Raw genomic sequence first — 27,518 nt, forward strand, 5'->3', positions numbered from 1 at the left:
GTATTCATCTAGCGCCTAATACGGACTGTTACTCTCCCTGATATACCTTATAAAGTCCCTCGCCCCGTGCAAAGTTTCCCCAAAGCAACGGTCCGCCTGATCGAGACAATCATCACAACCTAGACCGTATGCGCCCAAGTCGGAATCCTCGTCGCCCAGCCCCAGCTCCCTCAACGTCCCCTGCTCCAAGAGCCACTTGCAGACTCCGTCCATCGTCTTCTTCAGATTATGTCCCTCCTCGCACTGGCCATCAGATGGCCCGGGTCGATACAGCGCCCCATCTTGCAACACCTTGCGCGTGAATAGGTCGACGACGATCGACCGCCGCAGGTGAAAGTCCTGGAGCTGTAGCCAGTGGCGAGGAGCATGACTCGTACAGACCGCGACGATGTATGGGTCCGTCATCGCGATGTGTGGGGCGTGGGGTTGCGTGGTGTTGATGGCAGCATCTTCCAATCTGTGACGGACGTCGCAGATGGCCCAGACCGCGAACTCCAGGTAATAGTCGCGGTCGGGCCCAAAGAAGACCCTGACGTTTTTGAGGGTATCGACCAGTACACGGGGGACCAGCGGAGCGTCGTACAGCCGAGCGACACAGGCGGCGTCGAGGACGGCCCTGTTTCGTCCTTCAGCCGGTATGGCGAGGTCTTCCGATAGATTTGTGGACTTCAGGACGAGCAGAAAGAGGTGCAGGCCCGCGCTGGTAGTATTGTGAAGGGGGACGAGTGGATAGCCGTTCACCATATCGGCGGGTGATGGGGAGGGGAGTGTGGCGAAGAAGCTCGACAGAGCGGACAGGAGTGAGTGGGGGAAATAGAAGCATAGTGCTATTCTGTCGCCAGCTTGCAGGAGGAGGTCGCCTGGACGCGCTTTGCCGAAATCTGCGTGGAATTTGAGTGGAGCCTCTCCAGCTGGGCTAGCTGACGGTCAGCTTTGCCAACCTCGGCGATCACAAGACGTACCCGATGCCTGAGAGGCCGCTTCTTCGTCCATTGCTTTCGCCTACAGCCTGTGAGACTGATGATGAGACACAAACAAGAGCGCGGGTCAAGCCAACCGAGCTGGGACCCTCGAAACGAGGAATGCGGTGCGTACCGGCCGCGGATGTGTCCAAAAAGTTTCGTCACGTTGGCTTGTCAGCTTTGTCCGCCTGCTTTGTGTTTTGTCGCTTGTTTTGTCCATAGCTCCTGCAATTTTGAGGTCCAGGCACTCATTTTTGGCTCTGAAGGCTTTCCGTGGACCGCTTCACCTGCATAGGAGGGTTCCAGCGCTCTACGAGGCCACTTGTGAAAGCATATCACCCACATTCCTCACTGCCGATGTGGAATCCGATGCCGGCATAGCGTAAAATTTGAGTTTCAGAAGGAGCAGCCTGTGGTCGCGCCTCGAGCAATTTTGCCGACCAAGTTGACCACAGCCGACAAGCGCGCTGGATTATGGATACCGCCGTTCGGTAGCGGAGAGCTGAGATCACGATATACAATCACTATCCATGGCGGAAGAGCGCAATATATAGGGCATCGTGGGGTGTGCGGATAGAGGCCTCAGGTTATCCAGAACACGGATAAGCCTGGACGTGCGCCAGCGCGGCTACCTCTGCTTGATACACATCCACGCATGAATCTGCCTGGTCTGTCTGACCGAGCCAGACGTATCCTCTCAATCAACGTGTCCCGCCCGCGGGCCCATTGAGATGTGACCTGCATCGGGTTGATGGGTTCAACCTGACTTCCGGCGGAAAGGAAGGTATAGGTCATGGACTATCAATTGCTGCCGCTCGACTCTGGCTTCGGTGCAGAGTGTCTATGCATCCCAGCGCATCCCTCTGAGACCCTCTGACTGTGGCCGCTGTATGAGAAGGTCATTCTGCGCGAGGAAGATATGGTCAACCGACGGGACAGGGTGACTGAGCAGACAGACAAGGCTAACGGACGGCGGAGGCAATTTTGAACACTTGGCGCCCCATAGGTGCGGACAAGGCGGGTGTGGCAGTCTCTGCATAACGCCGAGGCCTTGCAAATGTCTACTGTACCGCGCCAAAGTACAGTCCGACGACGGCGGTCGCAGTCCGCGCCTGCATGCACAGGCCAGTGATTCCAGCCATAAACGAGACTACTGTTCCAAGATCAAAACCCTCTAATCCTTCTTTACCCTGATATACCTCAGAAAGTCCTCCAGCCATCCCGACACCTCAGCGAAGGTGTTTTCCACCTCGTCCGCGCAGGTCTCGCAGCCGATCTCATAGCTGGCCCTGTTGATCGCAGTCTCAAGCTCCCCAAATGACCCATACCCGCATATGGCCCGACTAGCGCTCTCCATCATTTCCACCTTATCGTGCAAGCAGTCGAGGAGAGGGTCGCCCCTAACCTCGGGCTCTTCTCCGTAAGCGGTTGATATTTGCTGGACCTTGTATCCAAAGCGTCCTACAACGACCGAATACCGAAGTTGAAGATCCTGCAATTGGAGCCAGTGCAGGGGAGCATGGCTCCTGCTCGCCTCGACGATGGCGCTATCGACATCCGCGATGTATCTGCCTGGCCTGCCTGTCTTGTAGGCAGCGTACTCCAGCCGGTGCTGTACGTCACAGATCGCCCAGATCGCGAATTCCAGGAAGTAGTCGCGATCGGGGGCGTCCTCGCTGTTTTTGAGAGTATCGATCAGCAGGCGCGGGACGACCGGCGCGTCAAGAAGCCGTGCGATGTAGGCGGCATCGACAACGGAGCCGGGATAGCCAGCCGACGGTATGCTGATGTGGTCCGAGGTGAGAGTTGTCCTGAGTGCGAGCAGGAAGATGTGGAGACCTGCGCTGGTAGTGTTATGGAGAGGGATGAGAGGAAGACCGTGGGTAGTGTCGCTGGCGGAAGGGGGAGGGAGGGTGGTGAAGAAGCTGACGAGAGCAGAGAGTAGGGTTAGGGGGAAATGGAAGCAGAGAGCTTCAGCGTCGCCTGCTTGAAGGATAACCTCGCCGGGGCTCGCCTTGGCAAAGTCCTTGTGGTATTTGAGAGGAGCCGGGTCTCCTTCATTGGATCAGCTCTTGATCTTGAGGTCCAGCATCAGGCTGGACTAAGACTCACCAGGCGCCGGAGAACCACTGGGCTGCTCCATCTCCGATACAATTACGCTTGCCCTGTGATATGTACAGGTGAGGGCGAAGGACAAATGTTGGCTGGGCCCGCCGACGTGGTCAGCACTAGTCAGCTTGAGGAATGTGGAGTTTGGCTCGCTTTAGGTTATCGATCCACTGGCCCATGGTACGCAGAGTTGCGATCTATCTGCTAAACGCAATGGCTGGCTATTACGGGTAGTCCGGCAGCAGCTCAGGCGCGGTAGATCGGGAATATAGCAGAACTCTCTCGAGCTCGTGCCCGCCATCATTTATCATATAGCCTGATATACCGGATATAATCCTCTAGCCACTCTTTCGTTCCCACCAGGGTCGCCCACACTTCTTCGAAGCAATCGTGGCAGTCCAGGTCAAAAGTCCCGCTTTCTACTCTCGCCACCTCCTCGAATGTCATAAGATCACACAAGACATCGCCAGCCGTGTCCATCACTTCAAGCTTGACCTATCCACAAGCGCAGAACGGCGCGTTCCTTGTCCTTGCTGAGAAACTGTACCGGGCAGCCGCGCCCTTGACCTTGGTACGAAAATTCCGCATGGCGACCGAGCGGCGGAGGTGAAGATCCTGCAACTGGGACCAGTGCTGAGGAGCTCGGTTCCGACATGCTTTGACGATACACGGCGGTACGTCCGTGATATGTCTCTGGCTCAGCAAGGTGGTCTCGACTGCGGCGTCTTCGAGCCTGTGTTGAGCGTCGAAGATAGCCCAGATCGCGAAGATGAGGTACCGGTCGTCCGCGGCTTGGAGGTGACCGTGACGGAGGGTATCGACCAACAGAAGCGGTACGAGCGGAGCGTCGTAAACTCGGGCAAGATACGCGGCGTCGAGTACGCCGTCCTCCCAGTCTGACTGTAGTGGTGGGAAGGGGATGAAGCCTGAGGTCTTCGAAGACCGCATCGCAGAAGCGAACATGTGAAGACCGGCGCTGGTAGAGTTGTGTAGGGGTACGAGGGGATAGCCTAGGACCAGGTCGGCGGCGGAAGGGGGAGGGAGGGTAGCGAAGAAGCTCGCCAGAGCGGCGAGTAGGGATAGGGAGAAATAGAAGCATTGTGCTTGTTCGTCGCCTGCTTGGAGGATGATGTCGCCGGGAACACCAGTCGCGAAGTCTGGGTGGAAGACGAGCTTCGGGGCAGTCACACCTGGATGTATCAGCTCGGCTCCTGATATCCTTGGAAGTGAGATGGCTGACCTGCGCTCTGACCAGCTGATGGTATTGACATTGTCACGCCTGGCACCTCTTGATCATGAATGAGGTGCAAGAGCAAGGTCAGCCTTACACCGGTAGTTATCTTGGCGCGCAGGAAGGCGCAGGATGTCTCGCGTGATGCCCCGCGAGGTCCGCTTAGCTTATCTCGATGCGCAGCGCGCCATCATGCCATCACTCGCTCAATTGGACAGAGCTTCCCCATCGATACCGAACCCACGAACGATCTACTGGCACTATGCCCGCCGCCTCTCCAGCCCGGACGCGCAGTGAGTCATAGCTCCACTCACCAGATGATGATATCGAGCTCATTCCAGGTTCTGCTCGCATCAGTCGCACGCCCGAGAATCCCGAGCTCATCTTCCACGAAGATTTTCAAGCCCACCATCCTGGCGACATCATCCTCCAGGCTGGCGATAGCGAAGCTCTCTGCTATCGCTTCTCCAGATCCCTGCTCGTCGCTATCTCCCCATTCTTTGCCAATCTCCCTGTCGCGGGGCCCGACGACCTTCATCAAGGGGTCCCGCTCATTCCCCTCCATGACACGACGACCGCGGGTCTCCACGTCTTTCTCACAGCCGTCAAGGCCATCACTACCTCGGAGACTTTCCCCCGTATTGAGTATGGCGAGGACCACGTCGTACCGTACCTTGAGGCCGCACTCATCGGCCGCGTATATGATGCCCCGGCGATCTACCGCATCCTCATCGAAAACCTCCAGGACCCGGAAACCCTCACCTCGCGAGACTACTACCTAGAGTTCGCCATCTGGGCCATCGGAGGCATAACTGCTAAGCTCCCCAAGGCGGCCGCCAATACCCTCTTGGCTGACGCGGACGATAACACGGACGTCGACGGTGATATCGTCGACGTCTGCGAGTCCCACGTGCCGCAGCACTGGCTTCGGCTACAGGACTATCACCTGCGCTGCTCCAGGGCCCTCAGCGCTTCAGGGAGCGCGTGGATCCCATATCCTCGCTTCAAAAGCCTTTTTCGGCCCATGAGGCCGACCCTAGCCTGGCGAGGTGCAAGGATGTCAAGAAGGATGCGAAGGATATTGCTGCGCAGGTTCGGGCACGCATCGCTGAGGCAAAGACGACGACAGAGCTGCTGGCGTTGAAGAAACGGCGGTACGATGTGGCGTGCAGGGCTTGTAGGAGGGAGGCGGAGGACCGGTATCGCCCTCATATGCGGTGGCTTGCAGACTACACGGAGTATATACGAGGATCTCGGTAAAGTGGGGAGCGCGCAGGTGGGCTGGACACTCAGTAATGTATATAGCTTGCTGCTCAGACGTATGGCATGAACAGGCAGAGTTCGGATGCTGGGTTAATTCATAACATCATACACTATTATAAGACTCCTGCAAGCTTTGACATCCGTCAAAGATCCCGGCTCTATCCTCTACTACGTATACCCTCTGCTACCTCGCCCCGCAGCTTGCGTGTCTGCTGTGACCGGCGGGAGCGGCGCCGACTTCCTTTCCCCCTCTGCTCAGATTCCTCGTTCTCGCTATCTGCGCGCCCGCCGAGGCACGTTCATCCCGGCCTCCCCCAGTGGTGGCAGCGTCACCTTCTCCTCCCCATTCGCCATCCCCCTCGCTATCCCCTTCCCCGTGATAGACGCGCCTAACCCAGATGGTAACTTCCGAACGGCCGGTCTAATCTGAGGCAGCGGCGGAGCGATAACGGAAGCGAGGGTGGGTATCCTAGCGGGGAGAGGCGGTTCAACCGCGCTTGCTAGTGGCGGTGAGACTGACCGGATCGTGTCGAGCGACTCGCTGTCATTCGACTGTAGACTTTCCGTCGAAGCGACGCTCCGGACGGTCCCCGCTTCACTCCCCTCTGCCTTCTCTGCCCCTTCTCCCCCGACTATATCCTCTTGATCCTCGCTCTCCAGATCCACCACCTCCCCCGCGGCCTTTCTTCTCCGGTACGCCTCAATAAGCACGTCCCTCGGCTGCGTCCGCTCCCAACTCGTCTGGACTGCCCAATTTTTCTTCTTCGGCGTAGTGCCGGTAGGTATATCTTCGGAGATGCCGGACGTGAGGAAGGTGGCGGTGGAGGAGAGGATAGCAACGAGCCTGGAGGTGGTGGCGGTATGATGTTTGGCATAGGACTTAGATGAGGATGCGTGCTGAAGGCATCAGTACAGCTCCATCAAGTAGGAGAGGAGACCTACTGCAGATATGAGTGACTCCGAGAAAGCCGAGACTCCTTCCGAGTCCTTAGCTATCCGGGCGCGGCTGGACTCGTGAGTAGCTCTGATTGACCGGGACATAGCGCCGAGCTTGTCGGCCTGGTCGACCGCTCGAGCATCAGCACGTCGAGCAGCTATTCTGATCAGCTGAACGTCTCCCTGGGCTCAGAAGGTAACTCACCGTCTGCCGAAGTCTCTCCCAGCCGCCCACAAAACCCATCCACCACCTCCACTTGCCGTTCCATCTCCCCTCTCGTCCGCTCCCCATACTCTTCAAGCCGGACCCTCATTCCCTCCTCTACTTCTCTCACCGCCTTCCTGCCCGCTTCCCGCTGACCCATCCCTGCCCTCTGACTCTGCTCCAGCTCGCCACTGAACGCCCTGGCTCGCCTAGACCCCTCCGCATGACTCTCCTCCATCGCCCCGCTGAATGCGCCCATCTGCCGTACACCCTCCTCATTCTCCGCCTGTACTTTCGCCATCACGCCAGACCACGAGGCATCCTGCGCGTCCGTAAAGCCCACAATGAGGTTGGTGAGGTTGCTAACGAGCTCGGTACGGAGATGAGCCGTCTTGGCCTTTTCGTCGGTGAGGAGTTTGGCGAGGAGGACGTTCTGGGCTCGGAGGCGGGATATTTCGGTAGAGGCGGCTTGATCCGCTAGTCGCTTGGTATGCGCAGCAGCAGCAACTTCGGAAGCGAGGTGGGTCTGGGCAGCAGAGATGACATTGTCGATGAGGTCGGCCGTGGTGTCGAGCACACCAGTGACCTGTCTTATTAGCACTGACACCTGGTAGGCCGAAGGTGTACTCACCATAGTCAGATGTTGATGTTGATGTTCCAGCAAGTCCCGCACCATCCCCTCGCTCCTCTCTCCCACGCCCTTCGCCCAAGCTCGAACGGAGGCCTGTACTTCCTCCTTGACCCCTTGGAGAGCTCGACCAGTTTCCGCCGCGTCGAGCTTGCCAGCTTCGATTGATTCAGTGAGCTTGGAGGATAAGCCATCAAGGGCAGAGAAGGACGCGTCAAGGTTGGTGATGTCTCGCTTGGAGTGCTACTCGATCAGCTTGGTCTGTCGAGCACAGGAGAGGTGGACGTACTTTTTGAGCGTGCTTTGCATAAGCCTCTAAGCCCTTCTGCATCTCCTCCCCGAAGCGTCCTTGTACCGAGTTGAGCTTATCCAGTCCACCTCGGAGGTCGGTCGACAGCGAGGACATGTCTGTACCGAATCTGGTTGCGGTATCGACATTGTCGCCTAGTACTTTGGCTTTCCGGGCTGAACGGTCAGCTATACCGCTGCAACTACTACATCGCGAGCAACTCACCGAGCTTCTCAAACAGCCCTCCGACATCACTGACACTCTCCACCGCCACCCCCATTAGATTCTCCGCAACCCCCTCCAATCGCCTCTCCCCACTGATGTAGGCCTGCCCCACATACCGCTCCTCCTCCAGCCTCAACCTCGTAGACTCCAACTCCCCCTTCATCTCCTCAATCATCCTGCCCAGCGCCCTCTCCGCCTCCCTCGTCTGCTCCAGCTCATCCGTAGTGAGCAAGAACTGGCTCGTCAACTGCTCAAACTCCTTCCGCCTCGTCGTCAACTCGACCGTTGCCGCGCTCGCCCGCAATACCGCCTCGTCAAAATCCGACTTCATCTTCGTCTGCTGCTCGTGCATCTCCTTCCACTGATCCTCGGGGATATAGATCCCATTTTTGTCCCGAGCAGCCATAACTTCCGCCTTGAGCCGCTCGATATCGCCCAGGTACTCCTTGAGAACGCCCGATTTAGTGAGGTGCGCATTGATCTCGGGACGATTCCGGATACTCTTGGCTTGGAGGGCATAGTCGAGCGTGGAGAGCGTTTCTTCCATGTTGGACCGAGTGGGCGAGACCGTTGCGACGATGCAGGTCTTGGTCCGGCCACCGAGCGAGTCCTGGAGCAGTCGAGTGAGTTTGGACTCGCGGTACGGGATGTGCGATTCCTTGTCGACGATGGACCGGATGACTCGGCCGAGAGTAAGGAGAGACTGGTTGATCATCCCTGCTTCTCGAGCCCGCTTGTCTGTCGCACCGGATCGACCGATAGCTTCGGACCCAGCAAGATCGACCAGGTTGAACCGACCGATCCGAAGAAGGTCCTCGCCTCCGGCTGTGAGGGTGGTCTCCTTGACGTGGACGGTGATGGTGAGGATCGTATGAGATCGGCTGCTGATTCAGTTTAGGCCGTGAGAGTACAGCCATGAGACTCACGATGACTCGGTGTTCATCTTCGTTTCCGCCACCTGCCTCCTCTGACATCCCTTGTTTACCAGATTCAGCGCCTCCTTCAGGTTCCGCACCCCGACATCCTCAAGCCCCTGTATCATCACCCCCTTTTTCCCATCCTCGTACAGCTTCAGTCCTCCTACAGTCTGCCCGTTACCGCCTTGACCCATCGCGATCGGTTGCCTGTCCCCCGCTGCGCCAGGCTGATAGTCGGGCGAAAGGAGATCCCGGAGTTCCTCGTTGTACAGCTCGACATAGCTGCACCGGACCGTGTACTCGGTATTCTCGGCGGACTCGAGGAGGTGAAAGAGCCGATGCAGTACTCGGGGAACGATACCGGCTTCCGTCTTTGGCGCAGATAGAGGCGAGAGTTCGAGATCACCTTGCATGGTGAATCTGCACACATCAGTTCGGCCCTCTTGAGCGTCCCGGCTCACTCACGTCTTTCCAGTCCCCGTTTGACCGTACGCAAAGATGGTGCAATTGTACCCTGCCAGCACCTCATCCAGCATACCCTCCGCCACCTCTTGGAAGACCATCGTCTGATCCGCTGCCGGCCCAAATACCCGATCAAAGTTGTACGTCTTGGTTGATGGGGCGTTGACCCCGCCGTAGCTGCTAGCTGTGGTGAACGAGCTCATCAGAGCGGTCGACGGGGTGGTCTCGATGGTGATAGCTTTGGAGAGCGCTCCGGCTGTGGTTGTAATCATGGGGCTTGTCTGGGCTATCTCCTGGGTGGATCTACCGCTAAGTTGCATCAGCTCACGGGTTCCGTCGACCCGCTGGCTAAAGCAGATAGACTTACCGACACCGCACTACAACCTGGATATTGATCTCCTTCTCAGCACCGTCACCTCGCCCGCCAACCGCTACTCCCATGGGTTTCCTATAGCTGCTCTTCCTGGGGCTGATTTGCCGCTCCCCATCCAACCCATTACTCGTGATCGACGAGGACATGACCGAAGGCGCGCGCGCCGGTATCCTGCCTGGAGGCGGCATAGCCATGTTTACGCTTGACGAGGCGCGCGATAAGCCCGCTCGGCCAGCTGTTGATGGCTTGCGCGACATGGTCGCTCGGTGTAGATGGTAGCTTGTATGCTGCTCAGTGTGAGGGTAAGGTGAGAAAGAAATCAAGCAGGTCGCGCTTTGTTTACACCGAGCCCCATCCTTTGACCCGGAAGCAAATTTCGGCTACTTCGCCGGCGATTGCCGCCATTCCTCACCTTCTTTGCCGGCCTCCGCGTTTCGGCTTTACCCCGCACTTTTGTCCGCCCGGTAAGGTCTTATAAAAAGCACTTGCATCTGTCCTTCTTACATCAACTACGACAGCTATGATGGTGGGCAGCAGTGTCGCTTCAGGCTCGCGTACAGCTGCTCGCGTAGCCCGGCCACTTTTCAGAGCGAGAATTGCTCCAGTAGCGGTTCCGCTGCTGCCGAGATTACCGGGCTACGTCCCTCGACTCCTGCACACCTCGCCTCTGCGTCGGGATGCTGCGACCAGCACAGGCACAGCCCCATTGAGCGGAGCACTGGCAGCGAACGATAAGGGCTCCTTCAAGGGTGAGTGCAATTGACTTGATGTGATCAAGTCTCGCGCTGACAGTACAGATCCCGTCACACGATATGAGCATTTGGTATCTACCGGTATCTTGAAAGCGGACGACCATCAACGGTCCATCATACAACATCTTCAAAAACTACACTCGAGACTCTTGACATATGATCCCGGACCAATGCCTCCTCAGCCCACAGAAGTTACCCCTTCCTTCGTAAGTCCAATCAAGCAGGACACATACACAACCTGACGCGCAGTTCGGCAAATTCTTCTCGCGTCAACCCGTTGTGCCGGACCCGACGATACACATCGACTCCGTACCTAATGGTCTATACCTCCACGGAAGCGTCGGAACGGGAAAAACTATGCTCATGGACCTCTTCCACTCGACGCTACCGCCACATTTCCGCGGGAAAGGTACTGGCGAAACAGGGGAATACGGCTCGACCCGGATACACTTCCACAGCTTCATGATGGATGTCCTGCAGCGGCAGCACACGGTAAAGAGCAGGTATGAGGCTGCGGGGATGGGTCAGAGGGATGCGATGCCCGAGGTGGCGAGAAGTCTGGCTGCCGAGGGGAGAGTGCTTTGCTTTGACGAGTTCCAGGTGAGCTTACTAGAGGCCACCCTCTACATTGACACGTAGCTGATGCCTGAAGGTGACGGATATCGTGACAGCTATGATCCTCCGCCAACTGCTGGAGCGCCTGATGGGCTTCGGCGTAGTCTGCATCATGACCTCAAAGTCCGCTTCTGTTGGCCCTCCTCTCGCTCAACTTAGCTGACAGGCCAGTCGGCATCCCGACGAGCTCTATATTAACGGTATCCAGCGACAATCTTTCATCCCAGCTATAGAACTTATAAAACACCGCTTCGGTGTAGTGGACCTCAACTCTCCGACCGGTCAGCTAGGTGGTGCAAACGGGTTGCTGTTTCGGGCTGACATGCAGACTATCGGAAGATCCCCCGCGCACTGTCTAAGGTCTACTTCGACCCCCTCACGCCCGGCGTTGACGCCGAACTCTCCAAGCTATTCGACGCCCTCACGAAATCCGACCCAATATCCACCAACGTCGTCTCGAACCGGAAACTACCAATCTGGGGTCGGACCCTGACGGTCCCGGAGTCGAGCGGCTCAGTCGCCCGATTCAAGTTCTCGGATCTTTGCGATGCGCCTCTGAGCGCTGCGGACTATCTGCAGGTGGCGGGGACGTTCCCAACCATCTTTGTGCAGGATGTGCCGAGGTTAGGCTTGGGGGAAAGAGATCAGGCTAGGCGGTTTATCACCTTCATTGACGGTATGTCCGCTAGTTTCTGGCAGAGGAAGCCCCACGCTGACCTATGTTAGCATGCTATGAGAATAAGACGAAGCTTTTCATCTCGTCCGAAGTACCAATTCATCAGGTCTTCTCGGATGACAAATCAAAAAACGCGGGAGATGATGCTCATATGCGAGCAAGTGAGTGTCGGTCTGCAGCTCGTTCGTGGATAAGCTGACTGTTCAGTCATGGACGATCTTGGACTATCAGCCGAGACTGTCGGCGCATCGTCGTTGTTCTCAGGGGACGAAGAGATGTTTGCTTTCGCTCGTTGCGTCAGTCGCTTATCGCAAATGGGGTATGTGTTTCTCTCAGAAATGGGGGTACAGGATCAGCTGCTGATGCTTGACAGTACAAAAGAATGGGCAGAGGGGATGCAGTGACGCAGATGAATTACAATCGAGCGCTGCTGAGATGAGCGGTCTACCTTGCTGCTATCCTGCCGGTGTTGTGAGTCCGACAATCCATATGCGAACTTGGGCGTAGTGATATGACTGATAGTCAGCGGTGACAGCTCCATAGTTCGATATCGACTAAGCAGCTTCGCAAACCAGAGGGAACGAGGCTGACGAGGCTGTCCGGGCTTTCGCTATCCCCACTGATTCGAGATCTGCAGTCGCGTCATGCATCTTATTCAGATCTTGCATGGGGGAGGTTCAGAGAGCTCAGACTGTCATTTCGTAAAATACTTGTTGTCGACGTCTTGCTCTTTGCACTTCCAGGCCGAGCAGCAAGTGCATTTGCAGCAGATCTATGGTGGTATAGACAGTAATCTACAACTCTGGCGAGGCCGCGCCGGCGATGCACGACTCGAATGCTCCTCCGCCATCCTACCGAGATATGAGGGGAGTGACGCCTTCCATTCCCAGTAGCCTGTTACGAGGCTGAATCGTCTCGCCTATCTATCGATATCCCCTTCGTAGTGCCCGGCTAGCCGCTCCATGGGTCGAGTATCAATCCACGTTCCAGCGGCGTCGACGATTGTCCAAAGCAGTCCGTGTGTGAGCATCGAGCGGATCATTGATACCCCAAGCCTGGAGCTGTCAGCCGACCACCACGTCTGACCACAGGGCGGAGATATACCCTCTGTATAGACGAGCGATACCTGCCAATATGGGCTTAGGGTTAGCCGTATCCACCCCTCTTACTAGACGCTTGATTTGGACAAGGGGCGTGCGGGGTTCAAGACCCGATAAAGCACGTTGTTGCGCCTTGGTCTTGATAGCCTACGGGGGTCAGCTTGACTACCTCAGCCACACCAGTCGACTTACATCGACAGGATAGATGAGCGCCCAGCTTGTCACCCCCGCTACACTTCCACATAGGAACGGCACCAGTCCCTTCGGCAACCATCCCTTCGCCCAATCCGGCAGATCTCCTTGCTCCCCTTCTCCCTTCCTTCCTTGGCCTTTACTATCCCCGCCCGTCTTTCTCCCCAGCAAGAACCGGAGCACATCGTACTCTGCAAAGTAGAGCGCAGTTCCCAAGCTGTCCCGCACGAAGTGGAGGCGGAAGCCAGTATATAGCCCGCCGGGACCGGACTTCTGGACTATGAGACGGACGGCTTCGAGCGTTGTGGGTGGGCGGAAAGGTGGAGGGCGGGGGCCAGCAGAGGATGAGGTCGAGGAAGCGATAGATGCGGGGAGAGGAGGAGCGTGGTTTTGCGGTATGGAGGCGGATGTGCCGGCTGGATGTTGCGGGAGGGAGTGGTTCGGAGGTGGATGGAGAGAAGAGTTTGGCGGGGTCGGGGCATAGAATTGAGGGTGGGTGTCTCGGTAGATCTGGTATTCCAGCTGACGCCGAACCTGACATGTCAGCTATGTCCCGCAGCTTCGGCCCATCGCGTCGGCGGAAGTGATAGCTCACCTTGACCAACTCAAACGGAGCGCTTCCCAAGCAGACCACCGCCCCGCTAGCACCTCCAGCAATCAAGCTAGTGATGGCCACATCGCGAGCCGTGTCCTGATGAAACAGACCAAGCTGGACATCGATCCACCGTCGCCGCTTGTTCTCGGCCTGCCTCCTATCTCCAGCTACATCCGCGACTTCTCCCGCTGATAGTGGGGGTCCCGTAGTTTCCGGGGAAGCATTGAGTATCCGCTTGGTAGACGTGTAGATAGTGAATGAGATGGTCCGGACAATCGAGATGGTGATGAGCGGTAAAGGAAAGCCTCGCCAGAGTCCGCCCACTCCTTCCTCTCTGATGACGCCAGCGGCGAGACGGAATAGGGATGAAGACTCGCGTGAGGATTGCAGGCGGGATTTGAGCGAGTCGAGCTGCGCTGTCAGCTGTTGCTGGAAAGCGAGACCTCATGCAGCGATACCGCGGGACCTACGGGGAAGCCGGCAAACGTCGATAGCAGGGATGCTGTCGTTGCCGAAGCGACCTAAGCGTTAGCTGTTGGACGAGCCGTCATGGCTAAGCGCTCATTCGACACGTACCACCTTGTTCCCTGTTCAGATCAGCTTTGGCAATACCTTGGCGGGGAGAAATGACATACGGCCCAACCACTCATCTGCGGCGATAGCTCGCTGAGTCCATGGTCCCTTGTATGGCGTCTGACGGCTATCAAATGTCAGCTGAGATGCACAAGGCATGTATGTCATTACAGACAAAGCGGGACTGACCTCGCCGTCATGCCATGCTCGAGCTACCTCTGAAGCGGGTGAGGTATGAAGCGAAGCGCTCGGGACCGGGCCAGACGATGAGCGCAAGCGAGGTGCTATTGGAGTTCCTATCTGGGCTAGCTATATTACCGAGAGTGGAGGACACAAAGGAGAGAGGTTGATGTACAGTATTGATGCTACTAAACTTGGTGCCCCCCAGCTGCGTCATACCGACTCATCGATCATCCCGCTAAGGTTCCGGGGGCGATGAAACTTGTACTGTATCTTTGCTTCTGGAGGTGGCTGTGAACGCGCGCTTGGATGCCTGGAGGCCTGGCGTGTGCGCCACTGCATAGGAGCACGTTATCGACCAGCTTAGTTTATTTGATTGCAGCACTCAATTCATCCTGTATCGAGCTCACTATGTGCTACATGTTAGAGAAATAGCCAAGTTTCTCGCCTGTTCTATGTTACCATAAGACCCACTTCATTACTGCCATACCGCCTAGACATTGGTAGCGCCCGCGTACCGGCTGCAGCAGCCCGTCATCTGGTTGACCTGCTCCTTGGTGTAGAAGGCGGCGCAGGTGTACAGTGTCTGACCGCATGCCTGGCTGGAGGTCGCGGAGAGCGCGCCGGATTGAGGGGTGATGTTGCACTGTCCGCGAGCGTCGATGATGGCGTTGTTGCAGGCTACAAGGTTGCACTTGCAAGCGGGGTTGAGCTCGGGTACGATCGCCTGGAAGGGGTCAGCTTGGCTCCGCGCTGAGATGGTGCAGCTCGGAGGGCGCGAGGAGGGCAGTGTGACTCACAGCGACAGACTTGAGGGTGAAGACGGTCCCTTGGGTCAAGCCCTGGACAGCACCGGCGAAAGCGTTTTTGCCAATGGTAGAGACGGGATCGTCCGAGACCAGGAGCCTGTTGATCTCGGCGAGGGTGCTGTCATGTCAGCCGAGGACGAGAATGCGCGGACGCGAGAAGGCAGACTCACTTCCTCGAGAAACCACCGATGCTGTCACTCTGGAAGCCAAGGAAGCCAGAGAGGGCCTGCACAGCGGGGCACGACAGGTTGTCGAGGTAGTTCTGGTTATCGGCCGAGCACTGAGCACGAGCGTTCAGGGTGGGGGCAGCGAAGGCGCCTGTGTGTGAGCTATGATCCGGGGGCGCGGCTAGGGGTCAGGAGCAGAGTGTATATGAGGTGAAGGGAGCTCAAGGGAGGGAGGGTGGGAAGCAAACGTACCGACGGCCGAGACAAGGGCGATGATGGAAGCGAATCGCATTGTAGAGGATGTGTGTATGGGAGTTGCGCAGGTAGTAAGTATGAAGTGAAGAGGCGGTTTCGAGGTTGAGTGCGGATAGTAAGAGATCAGAGAGGGATATGGCGGACCTTTATACCTCTTCTCCAGAATCCAGCTTCGTGCTCCCCCTCGCTCGGAAAGGATAAGGGCCGCAGTGATGTCATTGAGTAGCAACTAGAAGTAGATTGATCAGGGAGTTATTCGTCTTGGGTCAATGGGCTAAGACTGTTTTTCATAATTGTGGTTCGGAGCCGATGGTAGGTAGTCAGGAAGGGTCAATAGCTCGTCGATCGTCAGTCAGCAAGCGCGAGTGCATAGCAGTCCCTAATGGCAGCTTGCGAGTAGAGCATGAGAGGGCATGCCAGCACATTGAGCGTGCCAAGATGTTACTTGTGACATGTGTAATCGGTGTCGCAGGAGTGTGACGCAAAAAGTCTCAGAACATTATTCCGGCGCTATCATAGGCTATCATGCTGGAGTACAGCCAGTACAGCAGGGACAGCTGCAGGATCACGGCAGGATAAGCTTGCCCTTGCGACTAGGTGCGATCGTTGTCGGTCAGGGACCCTATATAGGCGGATTCCAGCAATTAGATCATGCCATAAGTTTCGGCGATACTGCTGGTCTCGCCTGCACCCCCGCGCGTCCGGGCCGGCCGAGCTGCGACAGGACGGAGTGGCTTGAGAGCCGATGGAACGATCAGCACGTCGCAGCCGAAGTCTTAACAGGTGTGCCGGAGGGGTGCCGGTGTGGAGTGATTAGTATTGAATGAGGTGATGCGATCGAGGGGGTGGGGCTAGCTATAGTAGCGGATTAATTTAGGGTTCTGCGGAATGAGGATCTTCTTGCACGTTCGCGACGTGATGATGTCATCGACGCGTGGCGCCTCACGCGAGCGTCTTTCGACAGGGGAATCGAGCAAGTCCTCCACCGTGGCAGGTTCAGTCAGGGACGGGAGTCTTGGTCAAGTATACGCAGCAGTACCAGCTCCTGCTTCAAGGCCGTTCACGACTTCCATGGACGCTCCATCCACCTGTTGACAAGCTATAATGATCGCGCTACATATTTGCTTACTCCGCGGCCCCGCATGAGCAATTGCCGAGAAGTCATGGACATTGGCGGTCTCAGAACTCGAGTTCAGAGTCACCTTACTCTTCTGGAATCCATACTTATACACGCCAGCTGCCATTCCGAATAGATCTACCGCGTTCTCGACAGTGTAGCCATCCAGCATGTCGTTCGGCAGCGCAGAACCCAAAGGGTGGACTCACCACCTCGTCGCGCCCACTCCAGATTCCGAAGTCAAGATCCACTATGTCGACTGCCCACCCACCACCTCTTCCCCTTCTTCAACACCCAAAACCATTCTCCTCATCCACGGCTTCCCTCAGACATGGTACGAGTTCCGGCACATCATCCCCGCGCTCACCGAGATGGGTCTGCGTGTCGTTGCGGTGGACTATAGGGGTGCGGGGGCCTCCACCCGCCCGGTCGGGGGATACGACAAGATGACGATGGGTAAAGATCTGGGTGATCTGGTGGTGAATGTGCTGGGGCTCAAGAAGGTGTTGGTATTGGGACATGATATCGGGTCGATGGTGGCTGTGGGGATGACGTTGCAGTTTAGGGATGTGGTGGAGGGGTTGATGATCATGGGTGAGTCTGGCGCGGCCGCAGTATCGCTTTCCTTGTCTCGCTATGAGGATGGGGTCTGACTGCACAGAGGGCCCCAGTCCGGGTACAAAAGCATATGACACCATCACCCGGGACGACAAGTTCACCTACGGCCCGCTGTACCACTGGTTCTTCCACGCTCAGCCTGACGTCCCGGAGCTTCTGGCGCACGGCAAGGAAAGGCAGTACATCTCGCACTTCTTCACTCGGCTAGTCAGTGGGTACCTTCCTGAATCGCAAGTAAGCTCATTACACAGTGCTACAATCCCGGTTTCATGCCCAAGGAGGATCTGGATGTTTGTGAGTTCATTGGCTCGACGTCCGAAGCAGGTACTCGGCTGACTCTTCAGATGCCAATGCGTATGAGCAGTTCGGAGCCATGCGAGCAGGTTTCGACACATACCGCGCTTTCCGCCAAGACAGGAAAGACTTCCAGGCGCACATGGCGAAGAACCCAAAGCTCAGCATGCCAGTCTTGGCTGCTGCTGGTGATGCCTGCTTTTTCGCAGACGTGAGCTAGTTCTTTGTTCCTCGACAGGAGATCTAGCTGACGGCTGCAGTACTACGAGGACATGGCCAAGGAGTTTGCAGACAATGTGAGCTTCAAGGTCGTCGCTCGATCTGGACACTGGATGCCGGAGGAGAACTCGGAGGGGTTCATCAATATGATCAAGGAGTTCTTGAACGAGCAGAAGCTGCTGTAAGCGCATTATTCAATGTTGTATACCATCGATGTCCCTAGAATCAGACCTAGACTGCCCCTGTGCATCCATAGCTCATGCGCCCCTTCTCCTTGGCTTGAAGTCACTCCCACCCGTCACTCCCTGTACTCCATCCGAGGCCGACCCTGCTGGCTCCGCTTGCGCTGGCGGTGTTTTGCGCTCGCTCTCCCTGATCCGCCGCTTCGTATCTTCCTCGGACAATTTACGCAGCTCCTCAGGTGAAGAGTGTGCCGAGGGGTCGACAGTACGTGAAGGCGGAGCGACGCCAGGTGTTTCGGGCGTCGGGACCGGGTAGGGAGCGCTCGAGGATTGTCCTTGGGCCTGAGACGACGAAGACGCCTCCGCCGATGATCCCTGCCTTTCTGCTCCCAGCGCACCCCGAGCCTCGCCGACCGTCTGCACCACCCCCTGCTGCTTTGGACTCTTTCCCCTCTCCCCCGCTTGAAGACCCCTCACGAACGACGGCGCGGTATTCACCCTCGCCTGTGCGTTCCCTGATCGTTGCTCCGCGCCCTGACCAAATCGAAGCCCGGAATGTCTCGCTGTTGAGGGTCCAGCGATTTGGCCGACGGACTGGCCGTCTTCCCCGGACCCGGGAGCTGGGAGGTATCCCTGCCGTATCCGCTCTTCCCGCTCGCGTTCTTCGATGGCGGCGATCATGGGTCCAAGGCGGGTCTGGCGGGATCGGTCAGCGAGCAGCTCGGCCTCGGTTGGGGGATCGGAGCGGGTATGTGAAAGCCCTATGATCAGCTCTGAGCCTAGCTAAGCGGAGGAATTGCCTCACAGGTCGTCCATTGTACTGACAAGTCAGCTTGGAATCCGGATACCATGGGGTGAAAGTCGTAGCTCACCGGGTAGCCTCTGCGCGCCCGAAGTGTAGTCGGCAATGTCTCTCGTCACCTTGTACTCGACGACCCGCTTCATGTTTCCACCTGCCAGGTATCAGCTGATTGGCACTACAGCGTGTCAATTATAGCTCACCGTTAGCAGCTGGTAGCTCGTAGAACTTGTTCCCATCGAGATCCCGACCGACCAGTCTCTGCCTTATCAGCTCACCCGCACTGTCAAGGTTAAACAGGTGTAGGGAAGCTCACCTTGGTCGAGCCCAGCGTGACATACTTGACTATGCGGTTGAAGAAGCTGCTCATGACGATGTTCCTGGCTGCGTGTGCTGTATGGTAGGTACTAGGCGATCAATATAGGTTTGTTGAAGCTGGACGATGCTGGTGGAGGCTCTGAGAGGTCATCCTGAAATCGTCTCTATGTGGGAATCCGATAACGCCGTTAAACTCCGTTTTGGGTCGTTGGTTTTAACCATCTGAAACCGACGGAGCTCCTCGTGACGTGGCTCCATACCTCGCCCTCCAAGCTGCCTCATTGTGGACGCGCCTGCATCGTTCAAGCTTCCCTATCATACATCACACTCAAAGACCCGCCCATACGACCTCGCTCAAGCTCTGCATCTGCCAGACCGCTTCAAGCCAGCCCAATATGGCTCCCACGAAGAAACGCTCCGCTAGCGGTATCGCCATCCCGGACCCACTGGCTTCAGCCAGCTCCTCGCATGCGCTGGACGCGATGGCTACTGATCCTTTACCTATCGTCAAAGTCAACACTGCCAACCTGACCGAGATCAAAGCCGCTCTGGATGATCTCGTCAAGCAGGTACGTCAGCGCGCGATCCGCAGCTGGAGCATGGAGTTCGGGTCAAGGAAGGAAAGGGGATCCGTGCGCTGCATTCAGAAGTGCTGCAAGCGCGATAGCGATAGCTCCTACCTACCATGATGCTGCTCAGTACACGTAGCTGACGCTATAGTACCTCGCCGACCAGTCCTTCACTCCCTCCAACCTCAATCCCTCCATCCACCTCGCGCTCGGCTACTCCTCTGTCCTCCTTTCGGTCGGAGGGATGCTCTACTCCCTTCGCGTCTCGTTCGAAGAGTCCAAGCCTGTGCTCTGGATCTCGGTCATCGGGTACTTTGTACTCCAGACGGCACTGTGGGCGTGGAAGCGGTGGGTCGAGGGCGGGGAGGTGTTCCGAGGGAAGCGGAGACGGGTGATCAAGCGGGTGAGCTCGCTGGCTCGTAGTAGCGAGGCATGAGCTGATGGCGTAGATTGAAACAGACCATCTTCGCGCCGTCACCTCTACCTCGCTGGACGCACCTACCCCTCCTCAAATAACCTTCTCGCCTCATAATCGCCCCACCACACCTTCGAATCCCAGCTCACCCCGCTCCATATCCTCCATCGAGCTCTCTCCCTCCACTTCCTCCGACGCTATCCCCGCTCTTCCGTCCAACCTCCCCGGTCTTCCCGCGGCAACCTCGACAGCATCACTGGGCGAAGCACCGACCTACCTCCTCCATCTCGAGCTGTCGACAACGAGCAACAATGGGAAGTCGCTCATACATAAATCGCGAGTCGTGAGCGGTAGAGGTGTAGGGTCCTTTGTGGATGCGGATGGAGGGGTCGAGGAGGGAGAAGTGAGGAGATGGGTCGCGGGCGTGTTGAGTGATGCGGGGTTGGTAGGGGCGGAAGAGGAGGGATTGAAAGCGGATTAGCGCATACGATCTCCATTGTGAGTATAACGCAGGAAAGCTTTGCAAGAGTGATGCTGATGCGCAGTCTGTGTATCTTGTCTGCGTCCTTGGTCTGTACCCTCGTTATGTCTAGTCATGCTATGCAAGTATAATATCGACAATGTGCCTGCCGCCCGCTCACCTCGATAGCGAACCCGACATTTGGCTGGACCAGCGGTGTCTGACCCTTATTCAGTGGACAAGATCCACACCGCTCAACTCTTTGATACCAGCTGATGGTGACACGCCAGGATGAAAGAGGCTTGAGCAACAAGAAGCTTAAAGGGGAGGCTATGTCATGATTGCATTATACTTTGAAAGAATACGTTTACACGGCGCCAAGGCACTACACTAATGTCCCTGTCTACCCTCTATATACGAAAGCGAGTACCCTAAAAAGCCCAAGAGAGAAGTCCGAACCCTACTGCCCGCTCACTTCTTCTCACACCGCCCCTTGTTCAACTTCCACCCGGCCTTGCACGAGTAGACCTCGCACTTGCCCACCCTGCACCCCATCCACCTCGCCCCTGGGATCGCCGTGCAGTCCTCGCCTGTCCCCATGCTCGCGCACCCACCACAGCTCTGGAGGTCCGACTGCGAGTCGAGACACTCGTACTGGAACTCGCCACGCCCCTCGATCGGGCACGCCGCGAGACCAGCAGGGCATAGCTTGCCCTCGCTGTTGCTCTCGAGACCGTAGTACGCCTTGACCGCCGGGCCCTTGGTGAGTTGGATCTGGGCGCCGTGCTCGGGGATAGACCGCCGCTTGGGGTTGGAGACGATTCCGGTAGGGGAGACGCAGTTGCCCTTGACGACGGTGGATCCCTCGGTACAGCAGACACCGGTGCTGCCGATCTCGACGTAGGGGGCGGTACAGCACTTGGTGTTGCAGGCGGTCTCCTTGTCCCGGCAGCAGAAGCCGGTCCCGAGCCATCCCTTCTTGTAGTAGAAGCCGTCCGCGCAGATGGTCTCGCACTGCTTGGTGGACGAGTTGTACTTTTCGCCGTTCTTGCACGAGGGCGCGCACGAGTTGCCCGAGTCCGATTCGCCGGCGTTGGGGCAGACGCATTGACCGTTCTTCTCGACGAGGTGGTCCTTGCAGCACTTGGTGTCCCGGAAGGTGTAGCCCCAGTTGCACGAGGGAGCGCACTTGGATTCGTCCGCCGAGAGGGTGTAGCCGAGCCAGAGCTTCTTGCACAAGCAGGTAGAGCCCCACTGGTACGAGTCGGTGGGGCAGCACCGGGAGCCGGCAAAGTATTGACCGTCCGGGCAGATGTCGACGCACTTGCCGTCGACGAGCTTCTGGTTGTCGTCGTCGCAGTCGCACTTGTCCCCCTTCTGCCTCGAGCCGGGAGGGCAGCAGAGAGAGGTCCAGTACTTCCAGTCGGCGGGCTTGTCGGCGCAGCGGTCCGTGCAGGTGGCGGAGGGGCCGGTACCGGTGATTTGCTTGGAGGGAGAGTCACACTGAGGATCAGCCACTGTTCACCCCCGATACCAAGAAGAGACTCACCTTGCAGACACCGTAGCAGTCCTCGGTAGACCCAGGAGGGCAGCACTGCTTCCCGATACCACCCCAGCTCCAGCCGGCGGTCTTGCACCGGTCGACGCACTGGCGAGACCCGTCTTTGCCCTCGATGACCTTGGTGTTGTCGTTGCAGGCGCAGACACCGTCGACCTCCTGCGAGTTGGGCGGGCAGCACGAGTTCTGCTTGGGAGCGAAGACCCAGCCGGCGGTGGGGCACTTGTTGGAGCAGGTCTGCGAGGGGCCGGTACCGGTGATCTTCTGGGTGGGGTCGTTGCAGACACAAGTGTTGCTAGAGGGGCCGGAGCCGGGCTTGGAGCCAGGAGGGCAGCAGTTGCCGTCGCCGGGGATGTTGGGACCGAAGACCCAGCCGTTCTTGCACTTGTCGACGCAGACGCCGCCTTCGAGTTTCTGGGAGGTACTGGGGCACTGGGATGTCAGCTGAGCTCAAGACTAGTAAAGTTGAGCAGGACTCACGCCACATTGACCGTTCACGACGCTAGAGCCAGCAGCGCAGCAAGTCTTGGTGGTAGGGTTATAGACCTGGCCGCCGGTACACTTATCGACACACTGGCCATCGACGATCTTCTTGCGGTCGTCCGTGCACTGCTAGTCAGCACGAGCCAAAGTAAAAGGACGAGAGAAGCTCACCATGCAGACACCAGAGTCGTTCTCGGTGGAGCCGGAGGGGCAGCAGGTGCGCTGCTTGGGAGCCCAGACGCCGCCGCCGGTGCATGTGCTGACACACTTGCCAGCGTCGCCGGTACCGGAGTAGGACTCGGAGGAAGAGGTACACTATTGGTCAGCTCAAGTTATGAGGTGAGAGCAGGTCAAACTTACCACACACTTGCCGCCGACCTCCTTGGAGTTGCCGTTGCAGCAGATGGAGCTGCCGAAGCTACCGTTGGGGCACCGGTCGACGCAGGCGGTACCGGCACCGTTGAGGATGGTCTGGGGGTTCGAGCAGACACAGACACCCTTGTCGTTCTCGTCCGAGCCCTTGGGACAGCACTTCTTGTTGCTGGGGATCAGCCAAAGCCAGATGATATAAGAGAAGGGATAAGACTCACCACCACTTCCAGCCGTTGGCCGTGTCACACTGGTCGATACACTTGGTGCTGTCGGCGTTAAGCGACTTGCCGGTGGGACAGATGCAGGCACCGTTCTTCTCCGTTGCGTCGTTGGGGCAGCTGCCTATTAGCCAAGTCCAAGTGAAAGAGAAAACAAAAGACTCACCACTTGGTAGCACCCCACTTGCAGTCGGTAGGGCAGCCGGCGATACACTTGTTGGCGTCCCTGGGGTCCTCCTTTTGGCCGGCGGGACAGATACAGTCGGAGCCGTCCTTCGACTCGATCTGGCCTGGAGGGCAGCACCGGGTCTTCTGGCCGATCCAGCCCGAGGTACCGGCGGGGCAGCAGATGTTGCTGTTGGCCGAGGTGTAGGTTGAGCAGGTGAGGATGGGTGTGCAGACTTGGCCGTTCCGGTCGCATCCGTTCGAGGCGCAGCACTTGCCGTTCTGGTATGTCTGGCCACGGGGACAGCAGCTGCCGTTGGAGAAGCACTGGTCGGATGGGCAGGGTTGGTTGTCTTGGTTACCGCATTGACCGTTGGAGAGCTTGGAGAGGGAGCCGCAATCGTAGCCGCCGTGACCGTCGCATACGGGCTGGGCGTTGGAGGGGTAGTAGAAGGTGTTGCCGTTGTTGCTAATCTGGAACGTCAGCCTAGTCGATCAAAATGAGCCAGAGGAGACTCACGTAATTGGAGATGATGTTCTTGAAGTAGCCGTTGAGGTTGTTGTTGTCGCAGAAGTCGTCGAGGTCATCCATGCAGAGACAGCCAAAGTTGAACTTGGCGCCGTAGGCTGTGCCGGACACCTTGGCACATGTTGCCCAGACCGAGGAGGAGGAGGTGGTGCGGAGGGTGAAGTTGGAGGACGAGGCGGAGGCGGAAGGGAGGAGGGTGGCAGCGACGAGGGCGATGACGGAGAGGGTGGAGGAGAACATGATGGAGAGGGTGGAGTAGAAGGTGTGGAGTAGAAGTGGTCTCGAGGAGTCGAGCAGTGGATAGAGGCCGAAGGAGTTGGCCTTGCTGAGTGAGAGACAAGTGAGGATGAGTTGAGAATGTGTAAGTTGTAAGAAGAGGGGGGCTTTCGTGGCTTGAGGTCAAGCTTATGAGCGCCTCACCCGTCCTCCCGGAGGACCATACCTTGGTCAAAGCTGAGGACCCTCTTTGCAGAGCGGGAAGCATTAGCCCAGTCATCCCTCTTCGGCTCAGCAAGGAGTCGGGGGTCGGACCCGACAAGTTTACTCATTTCGCCCCTCGATCAGGGTGGTGCAGCGTTCATACCTTAGACAAGCCTGGATTATACGCCCTCTGAGCTTTGACTGAGCGGGAACGACTCAAACGCATGAAACGACAGATGAATAGCGTGCGGGAAGGTAGGTAGAGTAGAGATGAGGGAGCAAGAGGAGGAAAAACGGGATGGGACGGGAAATCAGTTTCGGCTTCCCGAGGCCCTGGATCTTACGGCATATGTTTCACTTCGGTCCAGGCACCGCGTCGTCAATCTGTTTCTTACCTCCTTTTTTCGGGTCTGTCTTACCTTGCAACGGGTACGGAGAGCATGACTCGGCGTATACGGCGCCGACACACCGTAAGGTGCTTATTCGGCGCCCTTGGGATCGTCTCGGGGTTCCAGACTTCCAGAACCTGGGAATGGATCATGAGTCAGCACGGGACGCCGAGAGTCAGACAGCTCCTTTTCGGAGGGAATTCGGGGTGTACGTTTCTGCTTTTCGGGTGACATGCGCTTGGACTCTACTCAGACACGCACAGCCTCCCGAGGAGAGACAGGGGGCAATCTCAGTGAGACGAAGAGCGCATAGCCATTGGCGACATGTGCAGCAAGCACCGCAATCAATCGGCACGTCGCGGGCCGGGTATCCATGGCAGGTACGACAGCTCTTGGCCAGCGGGAGTGGGTGTACGTGCATTCGGCTCCCGGCTCGGAGTATCTCCTGCCGAGCTTCAGTCTGCTGATGCACGAGCGGAGCGGGACCGCCGTAAGCCGCGGAGCAAGCTGGGCAACGGAGATGCAGAGATTAGATTGCAGAGCGAGAAAGCAGGGTGGCTTCCGTCGGAAGGACCTCACATGGCCTCACCCTTCGCTGAAGCTGAAGGCAGCCTTGCTGCTGTCGAAGATGGTCGGCATGACATCAGACCGCATTTCGCAAGCTGAAATAGCCGTCCCTCAGTACCGCTACAGTCATGACCGCCGTATCCTCCAGCTCCGGCTCCAAGGTAGCGATGTACGCAGAGCGGATCCAGACTTCGCTCGTCCCTGCTCGACAGGTCGTCGAGAAACGGCTCGCCGAAGTGGAGTATGAGCGAGCGGAATAGTGCGTCTATCTCCCTACTGCAGCACAGAGAGTTCCTCTGGGAGCTGATCAGGCAGTGAAGACCTAGCTGGTCGACTGAAGACGCTGGAGAAGAATGGAGGTGGACCAGAAACGACATTGACGGAGCTTGGAGCTGGCGTTTGGGTGGATGCGGTGATGTGAATTTCTTCCTCGCTAGCCTGTCTACTCGCCTGAGCAACGATAAGGATAAGGACACGAGGCTGATATAGTAGACCAAAGACAGACCAGATTCTGCTCGACCTCGGCTTCGATATCCACCTCGAGCTGCCTTTGCACCAAGCGGCAGCTTACGCCGAGAACCGAGCGAAGATGCTGGAGAAGTGGGTCCATTGTTCACGTCCACAGAGATCGAGCTAATCATGACAGGAGGCGCGTGTTGGCCGAGCAGAAATGGGCCCAGATCACCTGGCAGATCCAGCAGGCGAGTTGCGGTCTCGGGCTCAACGCCCCGGCTTCTGTGTGAGAGCGTTAGCTGATGATACTAGTTCGAGGGCGCGATCCTGGAGGCCAGCTCGAAGCCTAGCGTCTCGCGATAGGTGGGGGATATAGCCACAACCCAGGAGTATAAGCGGCCGCGGCCTCGACTGGCCCCGCCGCTCCGAGATCCTGTTGCTATCTCAAACACAGCAGCGACATACCGATGGGCAAATCGACATAGACCTGGCGTAGCTGCGTCTGGCTAATCCTGCTGCATGGGGACGAAGCCGGTTGGCCCTATGGGTAACCGGATACGTAGAGACTTTAAGACAATGCAGGGTTCATGCAGCTGCAGGTAATTCGGCACATCTACATGCAAGGTGCTTCGTATACAAGGGCCCCGGCGTCCGCTATCCATGTGGGGAGTGCAGCTCGAGCAGCACTTAAGATCCGAGTATCTCTAACTAGCGAGCTACACAGCAAGAGACTTCTGACGCTTTGCATTGTTCACCCATTTACTACTTGCTACCTATACCATACGCCCTGGAAACTCGTCGTATTCGTTACACAGCATCAGTGCCATCTCTTCCCGAGGAGTCAATCTAGGCCGAGGCCTTGAACTTGTGCTCAGCACCGTCCTTCAGCTATCATGGTCAGCTTGTCGTCTCAAGCGTGCGGTTCAAGCTGCGCGACGTCCACGGACAACTGGGCTCACCTTGATAGTCTCCGTGGAGAGGGTGGGGAGCGAGTCCTCGTAGTGTCCCGCTCTGGTCTTGTGGCGGTACTTGAACTCTGCGACTTTGCTAGGGTGGGTGTCGAGCTTGTTCGTCTCGTCCCAGGGAGTGACCAAGCCGTGCATCTGAAGTGCGCGGCTGGCATCGTCGGCGCCGGTGGCCTTGGTAGCGCTGGCGGGTCAGCTCAATCCTAGTCACTGCTTGACTGAGCGCAGATAGAGGAAGCTTACAAGAAGTATCCTGCGCATCCGAGAGCAAGAGCGACAATGACGCTCAAGGGGTAGAGGGACGGGTCACGCTTGGCGAATGAGTTGACGCGACCGGTCGCGTGGGCGACATTGGCAGCCTGGGACATGTTGTGACGGTCGACCTGCATCGTCAGTACGTTCCACCTTCCGGAGAGGGGTGCGAGGGACTTGCGTCGGGACCCTTCTTGGCCTGGGAGGAACCGTTGCCGGTCAAGGGAACCTTGGTGGACCCGTCAGAGTAAGGGCGGACGCTGCGGAGTACCCGAGGCTGGACGCGGACGGACGCGCGCACAGCGGACTGGAGGGCGGTAGTGTTGCGGAGGGAGTTCTGGGAGTCAGCTCGATGTACAGGATCTGCAAACGGAGTGGACAGCCTGGCGGAGGCTTGCCGGGAGATGCCCAGGGCGAGACAGGCGTCTCCGGTAGCTGGACGGAGGGGCGAGGCAGGGGGGAGCTGGACTTACCATGATGGTGAGAGTGGGTGCTTTTGGATGTGTGAGTAGTTGTAGTGTAGTGTGGATGAGCTGGGGTGATGGGGGAGAGATCGACGAGATCTAGATGGCTACTTATAAGATGGTTGCTGAACAAGGGATCATGATCATGGGTCCAGGCTCGGGCATGGTGACTTGGGCC

At 57.6% G+C, this 27,518-nt stretch overlaps 12 protein-coding genes across 12 annotated transcripts; 5 read left to right on the top strand and 7 right to left on the bottom strand.

Moving 5' to 3' along the window:
* Window positions 1-15: 15 nt before the first annotated feature.
* Window positions 16-4,342, bottom strand: MKK02DRAFT_32506 (uncharacterized protein; the record flags this gene model as incomplete). The annotated part of the gene is made up of 9 exons (XM_053088518.1): window positions 16-920; window positions 963-980; window positions 1,306-1,464; window positions 1,930-2,012; window positions 2,162-3,017; window positions 3,075-3,127; window positions 3,397-3,566; window positions 3,639-4,261; window positions 4,312-4,342. The coding sequence occupies 9 exons, from the start codon at window positions 4,340-4,342 to the stop codon at window positions 16-18; spliced, it is 2,898 nt and encodes a 965-aa protein (XP_052947498.1).
* A 222-nt stretch (window positions 4,343-4,564) lies between these two features.
* MKK02DRAFT_43652 (uncharacterized protein) lies at window positions 4,565-5,562 on the top strand (the record flags this gene model as incomplete). The annotated part of the gene is made up of 3 exons (XM_053092538.1): window positions 4,565-4,595; window positions 4,644-5,212; window positions 5,263-5,562. 3 exons carry the CDS (start codon window positions 4,565-4,567, stop codon window positions 5,560-5,562), a joined length of 900 nt encoding a protein of 299 aa, XP_052947499.1.
* Window positions 5,563-5,838: 276 nt separating this feature from the next.
* On the bottom strand, window positions 5,839-9,857 carry MKK02DRAFT_43653 (P-loop containing nucleoside triphosphate hydrolase protein; the record flags this gene model as incomplete). The annotated part of the gene is made up of 9 exons (XM_053092539.1): window positions 5,839-6,462; window positions 6,508-6,659; window positions 6,707-7,292; window positions 7,338-7,577; window positions 7,624-7,799; window positions 7,849-8,729; window positions 8,775-9,185; window positions 9,231-9,536; window positions 9,595-9,857. The coding sequence occupies 9 exons, from the start codon at window positions 9,855-9,857 to the stop codon at window positions 5,839-5,841; spliced, it is 3,639 nt and encodes a 1,212-aa protein (XP_052947500.1).
* Window positions 9,858-10,120: 263 nt separating this feature from the next.
* On the top strand, window positions 10,121-12,047 carry MKK02DRAFT_32509 (AFG1-like ATPase-domain-containing protein; the record flags this gene model as incomplete). The annotated part of the gene is made up of 8 exons (XM_053088519.1): window positions 10,121-10,349; window positions 10,398-10,558; window positions 10,602-10,952; window positions 11,005-11,090; window positions 11,139-11,248; window positions 11,296-11,643; window positions 11,694-11,804; window positions 11,851-12,047. 8 exons carry the CDS (start codon window positions 10,121-10,123, stop codon window positions 12,045-12,047), a joined length of 1,593 nt encoding a protein of 530 aa, XP_052947501.1.
* A 515-nt stretch (window positions 12,048-12,562) lies between these two features.
* Window positions 12,563-14,303, bottom strand: MKK02DRAFT_43655 (mitochondrial carrier domain-containing protein; the record flags this gene model as incomplete). The annotated part of the gene is made up of 8 exons (XM_053092540.1): window positions 12,563-12,698; window positions 12,748-12,890; window positions 12,936-13,469; window positions 13,531-13,941; window positions 14,001-14,051; window positions 14,107-14,117; window positions 14,166-14,230; window positions 14,293-14,303. The coding sequence occupies 8 exons, from the start codon at window positions 14,301-14,303 to the stop codon at window positions 12,563-12,565; spliced, it is 1,362 nt and encodes a 453-aa protein (XP_052947502.1).
* Window positions 14,304-14,776: 473 nt separating this feature from the next.
* MKK02DRAFT_32511 (uncharacterized protein) lies at window positions 14,777-15,551 on the bottom strand (the record flags this gene model as incomplete). The annotated part of the gene is made up of 4 exons (XM_053088520.1): window positions 14,777-15,010; window positions 15,084-15,210; window positions 15,263-15,410; window positions 15,512-15,551. 4 exons carry the CDS (start codon window positions 15,549-15,551, stop codon window positions 14,777-14,779), a joined length of 549 nt encoding a protein of 182 aa, XP_052947503.1.
* Window positions 15,552-16,801: 1,250 nt separating this feature from the next.
* Window positions 16,802-17,947, top strand: MKK02DRAFT_24000 (alpha/beta hydrolase fold protein; the record flags this gene model as incomplete). Its single annotated transcript, XM_053086827.1, has 5 exons — window positions 16,802-17,225; window positions 17,293-17,456; window positions 17,501-17,543; window positions 17,594-17,754; window positions 17,804-17,947. The coding sequence occupies 5 exons, from the start codon at window positions 16,802-16,804 to the stop codon at window positions 17,945-17,947; spliced, it is 936 nt and encodes a 311-aa protein (XP_052947504.1).
* A 72-nt stretch (window positions 17,948-18,019) lies between these two features.
* Window positions 18,020-19,113, bottom strand: MKK02DRAFT_43658 (uncharacterized protein; the record flags this gene model as incomplete). Its single annotated transcript, XM_053092541.1, has 5 exons — window positions 18,020-18,705; window positions 18,750-18,764; window positions 18,817-18,897; window positions 18,947-19,004; window positions 19,060-19,113. The coding sequence occupies 5 exons, from the start codon at window positions 19,111-19,113 to the stop codon at window positions 18,020-18,022; spliced, it is 894 nt and encodes a 297-aa protein (XP_052947505.1).
* Window positions 19,114-19,456: 343 nt separating this feature from the next.
* MKK02DRAFT_43659 (microsomal signal peptidase 25 kDa subunit-domain-containing protein) lies at window positions 19,457-20,526 on the top strand (the record flags this gene model as incomplete). Its single annotated transcript, XM_053092542.1, has 3 exons — window positions 19,457-19,630; window positions 19,782-20,033; window positions 20,080-20,526. The coding sequence occupies 3 exons, from the start codon at window positions 19,457-19,459 to the stop codon at window positions 20,524-20,526; spliced, it is 873 nt and encodes a 290-aa protein (XP_052947506.1).
* Window positions 20,527-20,976: 450 nt separating this feature from the next.
* On the bottom strand, window positions 20,977-21,237 carry MKK02DRAFT_23994 (uncharacterized protein; the record flags this gene model as incomplete). The annotated part of the gene is made up of 1 exon (XM_053086825.1): window positions 20,977-21,237. A coding segment is annotated over one exon (261 nt), but the record flags the coding sequence as incomplete, so codon positions are not given.
* A 4,097-nt stretch (window positions 21,238-25,334) lies between these two features.
* On the top strand, window positions 25,335-26,022 carry MKK02DRAFT_43661 (uncharacterized protein; the record flags this gene model as incomplete). The annotated part of the gene is made up of 5 exons (XM_053092543.1): window positions 25,335-25,465; window positions 25,522-25,623; window positions 25,699-25,806; window positions 25,853-25,943; window positions 25,972-26,022. The coding sequence occupies 5 exons, from the start codon at window positions 25,335-25,337 to the stop codon at window positions 26,020-26,022; spliced, it is 483 nt and encodes a 160-aa protein (XP_052947508.1).
* A 483-nt stretch (window positions 26,023-26,505) lies between these two features.
* MKK02DRAFT_43662 (uncharacterized protein) lies at window positions 26,506-26,992 on the bottom strand (the record flags this gene model as incomplete). Its single annotated transcript, XM_053092544.1, has 3 exons — window positions 26,506-26,547; window positions 26,619-26,808; window positions 26,868-26,992. The coding sequence occupies 3 exons, from the start codon at window positions 26,990-26,992 to the stop codon at window positions 26,506-26,508; spliced, it is 357 nt and encodes a 118-aa protein (XP_052947509.1).
* Window positions 26,993-27,518: the final 526 nt, after the last annotated feature.

Source organism: Dioszegia hungarica (assembly GCF_025882075.1).
Source record: "Dioszegia hungarica strain PDD-24b-2 chromosome Unknown MKK02contig_7, whole genome shotgun sequence".
NCBI classification, from domain to species: domain Eukaryota; kingdom Fungi; phylum Basidiomycota; class Tremellomycetes; order Tremellales; family Bulleribasidiaceae; genus Dioszegia; species Dioszegia hungarica.